Below are 11,219 nucleotides of genomic sequence, written 5' to 3' on the forward strand. Positions count from 1 at the left end.
ATGGGGCTCCTTTTCGAAAGGACCCCGCTTACTTTGAAGTCCCCTTATTCCCATCTGCTCATAGGAATAAGGGGACTTCGAAGTAGGCAGGGCCCTTTCGAAAAGGAGCCCTGTCTGGATGAGCTGCACAGCGGCGAGCAGCGTCAATTTTGAAGTGCCGCGGCTGTCCACATGCTAATGAAGCGCTGAATATGTATTTCAGCGCTTCATTAGTAAACTTTGAAATGGCCATTTGCATGGCCATTTCAAAGTTTTTGGCTAGTGTAAACGTAGCCACTGACTTCAATGAAGTTCCATAGATTTATCTTAGCAGAGCATCTGGGCAGAAGGGAATATTTTCAGTTTCCCATTCAGCTTCAACCTCTTTTCAAATTCTGAAAAGAAGAAATTGGTATGTAACATCTGAAAATTATTGGGAGAAATTACACTAACTTCTTCTGTGGAATTCAGAGAAGCCTTCTTGGCTGCACCTTACAAGGCAGAGAGAAATTTAAGTTATCTTTTTATGATCCAATCCTCTCCACCTCGCAAAATCATCTTCATTCCAGATTTTAAAAGCTGTATGTTCTCTTTGACAAAGTTCCCAAGAGAGGTTTAATTTCAAAACCCTGGATCAAAACATACCTGCACTTCAGAGGTGTCAGGAGGGACTTGAAACTGAGATTCAGTTCCAAATGTTGTGAAGAGGTCTTAGTTTTATAACAGATGACAAGAAAAAAAAGTGGATCCAAACAAAGATGCAAACAAAGGTGTCCAAAATCTAGTTCCGGGTGCAAATTTTTCCATCCTGATTCAAGCTTTTGTTTGATCACCTCTGTATATTGTTCCCAATAGGAAATTACAAAAGGCCTAATGCTTTAGATGAACCATGTCCATGTGTTTCTGCTAAACCACAATCAGCTACATTGGAGTTCTTTCCATATACTTTTCTCCAGATTGCATTTGCCAGAATTCAAAGGCTAATTTCATAATGATGTTTCTTTTCTTTTCTTTCCTCTGCAGGTTTAAGTGATAATTGGTCCTCGGGTTTCTTGTTAGAGACACAGAAATGAATAACTCAACTTACCTAAACTCCTCCACTGAGGACGTTATTGCCCTAGGGAGTCCCTATAAAACTGTTGAGGTGGTGTTCATAGCCCTGGTCGCAGGGTCTCTCAGTCTAGTGACCATCATCGGGAACATCCTGGTCATGGTGTCCATCAAAGTCAACAGGCACCTGCAGACTGTCAATAACTACTTCCTGTTCAGCTTGGCATGTGCTGACTTGATTATTGGTGTCTTTTCCATGAACCTGTACACACTTTACACTGTGATTGGTTACTGGCCCTTGGGGCCTGTGGTATGTGACCTATGGCTGGCTCTTGATTACGTGGTCAGCAATGCCTCTGTCATGAACCTTCTCATCATCAGCTTTGACAGATATTTTTGTGTCACCAAGCCTCTGACATATCCTGTAAAGAGGACCACTAAGATGGCGGGTATGATGATTGCAGCTGCTTGGGTATTGTCCTTCATCTTGTGGGCACCTGCAATTCTGTTCTGGCAGTTCATTGTAGGGGGAAGAACTGTTCCTGATGGGGAGTGCTACATCCAGTTTTTTTCCAATGCCGCTGTCACCTTTGGCACAGCCATTGCAGCCTTTTACCTGCCTGTTATCATCATGACCATCCTCTACTGGGAGATATCTCGTGCGAGCAAGAGCAGGATAAAAAAAGGGAAAAAAGAACCAGCACAAAACCAGGATCCAGTTTCTCCTAGTTTGGTCCAGGGTAAAATAGTGAAGCCAAACAATAACAACATCGCAACCAGCACGGATGGGTTGGAGCACAGCAAAATTCAGAATGGTAAAGCCACTGGGGAGGCTGTGACAGAGAACTGCATTCAAGGGGAGGAGAAGGAGAGCTCTAATGACTCCACATCTGTCAGTGTTGTTGCTTCCAATGTGAAGGAGGATGAAGCTACCAAAGAGGCCATCCAGGCTTCTGTCTCCCAAGTCCACACTAAAGGGGAGAATTCCAAGCTGACGTGCATCCGGATAGTCACTAAGCCCCAAAAAGGTGACTTCTGTGCCCCCACCAACACCACCGTGGAGATTGTAGGTGCTAATGGCCAAAACGGGGATGACAAGCAAAACAGCGTGGCCCGTAAAATTGTCAAGATGACCAAGCAGCCAGCCAAAAAGAAACCACCCCCTTCTAGAGAAAAAAAAGTGACCAGGACTATCTTGGCTATTCTCTTGGCCTTCATCATTACCTGGACACCATACAATGTGATGGTGCTCATCAATAGCTTCTGCATCTCCTGCATCCCCAACACAGTATGGACTATTGGTTACTGGCTCTGTTATATCAACAGCACCATCAACCCTGCCTGCTACGCGCTCTGCAATGCTACCTTTAAGAAAACCTTTAAGCACCTTCTTATGTGTCATTACAAGAACATAGGCGCCACAAGGTAAAAAAAAAACAACAAACAAACAAACAAAAAAATCATGGGAAGTGGGGTGACGTTCCAAGTTTTAAAAAACAATGCCACAGCACTTTATGCTTTAGCATGGAACATGCAGTCAAGGAGCCTAGTGGAGTCACTGACCTGGAGCATCAGCTCTGTTTTGGAGAACTGCACTTGAAAGCCTTTTATTATTACTGTTGTTAACAATGAGTCTTGGGGAAGTGGTGATTGATTGAAGCATCCATAGGGAATATGGACTTGAGACCCAGTTCCTTGTTCTCTGATAGTACCCTGCATAAGGGCTTTTTGAGTCTATGATTTTGTCCATTCTTGTACAATAACAATAATCTTTGTGTATATGTCTGTCTGCTGGTCTGTCTGTCTGCCTACCTGTCTGTCTGGACATTAAAAAAAAAGCTGGAAGGGCTCCCTGACTGCAAATATAAGATAACTAATTGGGGAGGAGAAGATAGAGACATGTGGAACAATCCAAACTCATCTTGCAATGATTATTTCCAAAGTTAAAAATTGAGAATTATTTTTAATTGGTATTTCAGGTGGGGAATCTTAAAGAAGGCTAACTCGGACAGCAAACATATTATCGTTACCTCTCCCCCATTGCCAAAAATATATCAAACAAAAGTGTTCTTTGTATCACCATGGATTCACCAGTGATTCACTGTCCATTGTGCCAAGGATATCAGCTCTCTCTTGCTGAGAGAGTTGGTCTCCTGGTGCCAAAGATGAAAATTAAAACAGGGAAAAAGAGGTCCTTTCCAGCTTGCTATACCACAGAGTCTGTCTTGAGGCCCTTAGAAGCCAAAGTCTTTGAGGATTTATCTCACTTCAGCTCTTTTATGTAACATCGCCCAGGAAGTTGTATTTTTCTTGTCTTTTTTTGCACTCTCCCTGCCCAGGGCAGTTGGATTGAAAATCAAAGCAAGCTGTGAATTACACATTTTCATCAAATTAACAACCGTGTGGCCCAAATCAAAGAGGTAAGTTTAGCCCAATGAGAGCATGTGGTTAACAAGTAAGGAGCAAATTATATTCATTTCTGATGGTCACAGACATTAAGTCCAGGATTTGCTTCTGGCTCCCAGAGGTGATAGGTTAACATAAGAAAGTCAACCTTAATGTCCAACAGGAAGAAGATTCCTTTTAATATATTTGCCATATGGGAGAGAATAACCACATGTTGATTACTGTGCCCATCTGCAAGTAACTCTGGGCACGTCCTTGAAATGAAGAGCCAAAATCTTTTTTAGGCACATGGTGAGGACTATGTATGCTTTATGGAAAAGATGCTGTGCTGGCCATGTTGCCTTTTGCATTAGCATGGAGCAATATTATCACTACTTATCAGGGGATATTGGTAGCAAAGGGGCAGAGAGGAAAACAGAGGTTATACACACATATAGGACTATAATATAATTATTTCAAAATGATCCAAAAATTGTCACAATCCACACCTCACTTTTCCAGCCTGGAGAAGAAATACTTTTGCAATATCTGACATACATCATGGCAAAACTCAGCAATGTGTAAATTTGTCAGAGTGCATCAGAAGAGTATACATAGCTATTCCCTGTGAGAGTCACATATGTCAATACTCTTCCTCTCACTGACACTTCCAGACACCAATAAAGTATGTCTGTAGATTTTCCTATCCAAAGAGTAGCCTTCTACAGTGACACTTCCTTGGGGTTCCTTTGTTGTAAGCCAAAAATATTCACCATCATCTGAAATGATGTTCGTGGGAAAAAATAGACCACTAAGTCATCTCAGAATATCTTCTATGTAACAGTCTTCCAAAGTGAATTTCAAAATAGCAGCTGTTTGTATTACAGGGAAATGAACCTGGAAGATTTAACATTTACCTTTTTAGATGCTCAGCTGAACTACGGATTAGTTCATTCTAGAAATAGGATCTTTTTGATCTGTGTCAGTCCAAATTCCTGGCAGAAAAGGAAAATTAACAATGAAAAAACAAAAAAGGGGGGAGGCCAAAAGCATCTATGCCAGATATGTTTTGACCAGTCCTATCTTAAATTGCAGTGGCTTGTAATTTAAGGTGCCTTTACTGGCAAATAAAATAATGACCTTATTAATGGTCTGCTGTAAAGCTCTTTGAAGTCCATGGAAAGGTTTCCATAGACTTCAGTAAGTCAAAGCCTTAGGTTAACATAGCAAATGCTTGCTCTCCATGGATCAGAATATGCAACCCTCACACTGAACAGCACTAATTCCCATGAGTTAAACTTTACTGTGATCTCTCACTTAAATAAGTGCTGCTCAGTGTAAGGTTTGCAAAATTAATCCCTGAATATCTGTCAAAGCAATTTTTCACCTGGCATGTTTTAAATTCCTTTAGATCTTCATCTGGCCACGTTACAGAAGTCTGTGATGCCTATTTTCTTCCCAAAGGTGAAAAATTCAGAGACAAAAATCAGAGAGTGAAAATACGTTCAGTTTCTATGCCTTTCTTCAGGAAAGAAAAGTTTGCCAAGAGATTGTGCCTGCCCCTCCATCCCTGCAATAACACATTCCCATCGGGTGAGGGGAGGAGCAGTATATTCTTCCCAGAAATCACAAAAAATACAACTTGTAACCCTGTTGTTACAACTGTTGTGTGTCCATACTCCATTCTCAACCTCAAGCCATCACCAGGACATGAATTACAAATTCACTTAGCATCATGAGCCACATCCAAAGGTTAAAAAGTACACAGTTACATGACATGACATTTTGATGCATCTCTTGATATGATGAGACACACTGTGATGTGAAGAGAATTTAACATTGTGCCAAACACCCACCAAGAAATTAAATGCAACATACAACTTCCTAATGCATTTTCCTACCACCCATCACTACCTTTGAGCCTGTGGAAAGAGGGACTTTATTTCAAATTGTATTAACAGATAGTGCATTTCACAGCATAAGGAACATGTTGGTCAGCCATCTGTTTGGCAGTTTTACTTAATTCGTTAGGGAGCACAAGAGTCCATTTGGACATAGACGTGTTTTTGATTGTCGTGTGAAAAATGGGCCATGCAAGACAAAATCAAGTGAACCCTAAGGGGTACTGGAGTGAATGGTCACATCCTGGTTATTTTGGCTGCAAGTACAGTGTGGAGGGCTAGGAGAAGCATATACAAGTTACTTTTGCACTTCCCCATTCCACAGGGCAGCAGACATCTGGTCTGGAAGAGCCACTTAGCATACTCTTGATGTGTTCAAAATTACACCAGCTGCATTGTCTCCTAGCCATCTTTCACTTGCTGTGCCCCCAGTTCATCCTGCCTACCAAGGCAGGAAAGTAGGCTGTGAACATTCAGACATGCTAGCTGCAATGCCGTTCCAGATTCTCTTTACACTGAGAAAAGTGCCAGCTGGCCAAGGAAGCTAATTTTCCAGCTGTTTTTGTGCTGCCAGGGAGGTGCAAAGCACATGAAATTGGGGTCATTAACTAACCCTCTGATGATTTATTTTGGGAAGAGGACTCTAAGATCTCTTCGCACTCAGATGGCTTCAAAATGATGACTGCGTGGAAATGTTTTGAGAACACCCCATGCATCTTTTTTTTTTTAAATAATTCATGTAACAGAGTGCCAGAAAATAAACAGCATGTCTTAAGGGGGCAGATTTTTAAAGCCACAAAATCATCATCCCATCTTGCTTCCTGATGAGAGGTCCTCTTTTACAGCAACAGAAACAGTTGCCAAATACATAAAGATTTGTTTCTGAAGTAAAAGACCCAGATTACCTCCATCCCCTGGCTGCTTTATGATGCTAGCACAATACAAAGGCAAGCTGGGCTTGTCAGCCAGCATGGCTGTCTGAGAAGAGGATGAAGAAGAAGGCCAGCTACTCTGTGACACAAGTGAGCCAATGAAGGAGGTATTTAGCGGGTGTTTGCAACAGGCTCTTGGACCGTGTGGCTCAGATATGGAACAGCTAATAAGAGGGTCAGGGCAGGCAAAGGGGGTCACTGCCTTGCTCTACCTCACCTCATAACTGGCTGTGCCCTTACAGCTGCTCTGCAGCTGAGTTTGGTGAACCTGAGAGAGTCCCTGACTTTTGAGTATCTGGGGCTCATTGAAGATTCTGTCCCACTCCCTGTGCTTTGATGGCTGTGCAAGGTTCTATGAGCTGATGGGTAGAACTCTTTCATAATGCCACAAATGTCCAAGCCTTCCCCCTCTGGTGGAACCAGCAGCCACCCTGACTGCTCTAATCAACTCCTGCAACACACAGAAGCCATTCCACTGGCATTGACCAGCCAGTTACTTCTGCTTTGTGTCAAAGGAGTATGCTGCTGATTCTGGTTTATTATTCTGATTATTTTAAGCCCCCATACAAATAATTCAAAAAGTCACAAGTCAATGCTAGTAGTGGTTGAGAAGTACAATTGATACCCAGGAACAGATTGCCAGAAAATGACACCTCTTAAAGGGGCAGATTTTTAAAGGTGCACTAAGTCAGTTGTGCAACTAAGGACAGAGTGCTGGGTGCTTAACTGACCTTTGCAGCTTTGAAGTTCTCCCCAGAAATATCAATGAAAACACAGCTAGTAGAACAATAAGCTGCACAACCTAGGATGATGCCTTTTTTCACCCAAATCAAGTGATTCTTTTGTGCCCCAGGCATACTGCCATTGGCTGGGAACAAAACTTCTGCCTTATACTATCATATCCTCTGCCTGCCATTGAACTTGGCTATAGAATTTAAAAAGACACTTTTTTTTTAATTTAGAAACTCCTTTCCCAGTGTTGTACAGTGACAGAGGTCCTCAGGTCTTTTTTTTTCCCCCTTCTTTTCCTATATCTCCTCTGTCATGTTCTCTGAACCAAAGCTGTGTTTCCTTTCATTTTGTTGCTTTAATAAATGTCTTCCCGGGCATTGCAACAACTGAACAGCAGTTTCTTTCCTCTTTTAGACATAGTGGCTACGTCTACACGTGCACGCTACGATGTAGCGATATCGAAATAGTCTATTTCAATGAATAACGTCTACACGTCCTCCAGGGCTGGCAACGTCGATGTTCAACTTCGACGTTGGGCAGCACCACATCGAAATAGGTGCTGCGAGGGAACGTCTACACGCCAAAGTAGCACACATCGAAATAAGGGTGCCAGGAACAGCTGCAGACAGGGTCACAGGGTGGACTCAACAGCAAGCCGCTCCCTTAAAGGGCCCCTCCCAGACACAGTTGCACTAAACAACACAAGATCCACAGAGCCGACAACTGGTTGCAGACCCTGTGCATGCAGCATGGATCCCCAGCTGCAGCAGCAGCAGCCAGAAGCCCTGGGCTAAGGGCTGCTGCACACAGTGACCATAGAGCCCCGCAGGGGCTGGAGAGAGAGCGTCTCTCAACCCCTCAGCTGATGTCCGCCATGGCGGACCCCGCTATTTCGATGTTGCGGGACGTGGATCGTCTACACGTGCCCTACTTCGACGTTCAACTTTGAAGTAGGGCGCTATTCCCATCCCCTCATGGGGTTAGCGACTTTGACGTCTCGCCGCCTAACATCGATTTCAACTGCGAAATAGCACCCAACACATGTAGCCATGACAGGCGCTATTTCGAAGTTGGTGCCGCTACTTCGAAGTAGTGTGCACATGTAGACGCAGCCAGTGAGTGCTAGTACAGGGATGCTTCTGCGCTGGTCCATGCCATTTTGTAGTGCACAAGGCAGCTTGATTCAACTCCACGGTAGTAAATGCTCTGCTGGAGATAGTAACCTCAAATCAAGATCCCCTTTAAATGTTTCAATTTTAGATGGAAAAAAAAAAAAAACATGTAGGCAGGACAATCCTCTCCTGTCCCATTCTGAAAAATGTATCTGCTCCAAACCAGAAACAATGTAGGTAAGAAGGGTGACTGCATGTTGTTATAATGAAATATTACATGACAAAACAAAATGCAGTGGTTTGTGCATCATGACATGCTATATTGCCCCCCACCCCTCCCCCACACTATCCATCTGAAATATCAAGGTACTGTTAACATATTCTAAGTGCTCTCTGATTCCCACCTCCCTACCCCAGGAAATCCTAATCCTTGGAATTTAACCAGAGCCAGTCTAGTTTTGGTCAGTAACACACTGCAGCCAATGTCTGGCAATTATTTTCTTTATAGTTGTACTGCCCTCATTTTTCTGCAACCTCCTTTCCTTTTACTACAGAGGGGGAAAGAAAGTAGCATTGCTGCATTCATATTAGTATTTCCTAGTTAGTAGTGTTAGTAAATAAGTACATATAGTAAATAGTGATTGAACTGGAGAGGGAGCTGGTGGATTTGGCACACCCATATTTCAATGTGCTGCTTCTTTAAGAAGAAATTGTAGGCCACGCCACTCCATAGCTCTACCTATTCCTTCATCTGATGTATGGAGACTGCCATTTGTCTTCTTTCATACAGCAGGCAAAGTTTACCCCGAATGGTATCAATGAAGCAGAACATTCAAAAATTCCTGTAAGATATCCCAAGCTGTATTGAATCTCCAGGGCTACGTGTAGACTACAAGCTTCTCGCAACAAAACTTTGTCAACAGAACACACATCCAGACTGCAGATCTGCCTGCAGAGATCTGCTGGTCGGGAGCATTCTGTTAGCATCCCTGTACATATCGTTCCATAAGGAAGAAGGGATGTCTCAACAGAGGGTTTTTGCCTGGCATTTGGCACTGTATGGATGGGCCAAATCTTGGCAAAGCCTCTCCTGATGGAACTGTTGGCAAAAGATATACGCAAATTGCACAATGCATTTGCGTATCTTTTACTGACAGTTCTTGGCAAACTAGACATAGGCTGGGAGCCTTTGGTATCTGGCAGTATCAGATGCAGTATCACTGTGGTAGTCCTATTTCTTCTGCCCTTCATGACAAAGGGTGTTTCTATGGTCGTGTCTACACTAGCCCAAAACTTCGAAATGGCCATGCAAGAGGCCATTTCGAAGTTTACTAATGAAGCGCTGAAATACATATTCAGCGCCTCATTAGAATGCAGGCGGCCACAGCACTTCCATAGGAATAAGGGGATTTCGAAGTTGCCGGAGTCCTTTCGAAAAAGACCCCTGTCTGGACCAACCGCATGGCGGTGAGCCGCAGCAATTTCAAAATGCTGTGACTGCCAGCATTCTAATGAGGCGCTGAATATGTATTTCAGTGCTTCATTAGTAAACTTCGAAATGGCCATTTGCATGTTTTGGGCTAGTGTAGATGTAGCCTATATGTTTAACATATACATTGCTTCACCTTCTGGCACTGAAGAAAGCACAGTGTGCAGGGACACAAGATAAACTTTCTGTTCCCAAAGCTCCAAACAGACAGGCAGATGGAAGAAGTTCTGGCATTACCTCTGTTCATCTACTCTGGGAAGACTCAGAGGTTTTGGTTCCACACATGATTCCATGTTTAACTTCTAGCCCAAAGATACCCAACCCTTTTTGAAGCACATAATAGTGATAATAATACAATGAATGAGCATGTGCCACGGTCAGTAATAAATTGACCTTTTTATGACTCATCCCTTAAACTTCTGGTGCCATTTTGTGGAGGTCGTTAGTGAGCCTGAGTCTAATATTCAGATTGTAAATACCTTTAGGCAGTGTGTTATAACATGACCAACTGCATACCTTGGCTATGTACAGAAATAATACAATATGTGTAAAATTATTGAGATAAGGTTGCAATGTAAATATAACTACAATGTAATGTTCAGTTACTCTTCAACCTGTATGTACAAAGAGGGGCCTAGTCTCTTCTTAAAATCTAGTTTTTTTATTATTTTTAACTCAAGGGTGTGAAAAACCTACTGTTAATTTGCAAAATTCAGTATTCTTGTCTTAAAAGAAATATACTGTATGAAAAAAGTGCATTACATGTAAATGGTGTCCAAAAGCATATGGCAAAATTAAGAAATGAGAATCATGCAAACCAGGGCTGCTAGAATTTGATTGACGTACATTTGATCTCATATAAATAAGCACAAGTTTTATAGTTGGCTATGTAAAGCTAATCCACGTTATTATATATACCTTATAGATATTTATATATATATATATTTATATATACTGTATAGATATATACATAATATATACAGCATTCTCACAGTGAAAGAAGAGCATGGTAAAGAGGCAATTCTGGGAATTCATGCGTAATATTAAAGTTCAGAGGAAACAAAGACTGCTATACAGTGACATTAGCATATGTTATGCAGGAAGAAGAGAGCCATAGCCAGCTAGGAAGGAGAGGCTCCACCACAACAGTAAGGAAGGACTGAGTTGATGAGGGCTTGAACTATTTTAAAGACACAATGAAAATTACATGCAATATATGTGTATGTACCTCTGCTGAGTTGTATTCCTAGTTGAAGCATTGCATTAAACAGAAAAATATAATAATAATAACAAACTTGTTTTTTGTATGTGGCACCTTTGTTTTTTTTTTCCTTGTTGAACAAATTATGTTGTTTGCCCTGATGGAATAATGGGAGGCATCAGTTATCTAAACTCCCTCAGCCTGAATTGAAGGGTGTTCAGCATGTCCCTTTCTTAGTAGCTGGTGATCGTCAACTCATGTTTTCTCCAAGCCCTTCCTACTGAGTGGAAAGTAGGTCAACTCTACAATCCTCATCCAGCCCTCATTTCACTCCCCCTACTCTCCATTTCCCCTCCTGTGTCTTTATGTACCTTCTTCTCAGCCTCTTGCAATGTTCCCGCTCACTTTTTTCCATCTATCTGCAGAATAAATTTTGTT

The 11,219-nt window shown here is 42.2% G+C and overlaps 1 protein-coding gene and 1 long non-coding RNA gene across 10 annotated transcripts in view; one reads left to right on the forward strand and one right to left on the reverse strand.

Moving 5' to 3' along the window:
• Positions 1–8,090, forward strand: part of CHRM2 (cholinergic receptor muscarinic 2) — a 128,045-nt gene extending 119,955 nt beyond the window's left edge. For all 9 annotated transcript variants that reach the window (XM_075006808.1, XM_075006834.1, XM_075006826.1 and 6 more), the window contains one exon: positions 1,003–8,090. In XM_075006808.1, the coding sequence (XP_074862909.1) occupies positions 1,049–2,458 (1,410 nt within the window). In that variant the 5' untranslated portion in view covers positions 1,003–1,048 and the 3' untranslated portion in view covers positions 2,459–8,090. The remainder of the gene's footprint in view (positions 1–1,002) is intronic.
• An 839-nt stretch (positions 8,091–8,929) lies between these two features.
• LOC142019695 (uncharacterized) lies at positions 8,930–10,885 on the reverse strand. The gene is made up of 2 exons (XR_012647166.1): positions 9,688–10,885; positions 8,930–9,356 (listed from the first exon to the last, which is right to left on the reverse strand). It is a non-coding gene; the product is annotated as an uncharacterized LOC142019695 (long non-coding RNA).
• Positions 10,886–11,219: the final 334 nt, after the last annotated feature.

The sequence above is a fragment of the Carettochelys insculpta genome, chromosome 1 (assembly GCF_033958435.1).
Source record: "Carettochelys insculpta isolate YL-2023 chromosome 1, ASM3395843v1, whole genome shotgun sequence".
NCBI classification, from domain to species: domain Eukaryota; kingdom Metazoa; phylum Chordata; order Testudines; family Carettochelyidae; genus Carettochelys; species Carettochelys insculpta.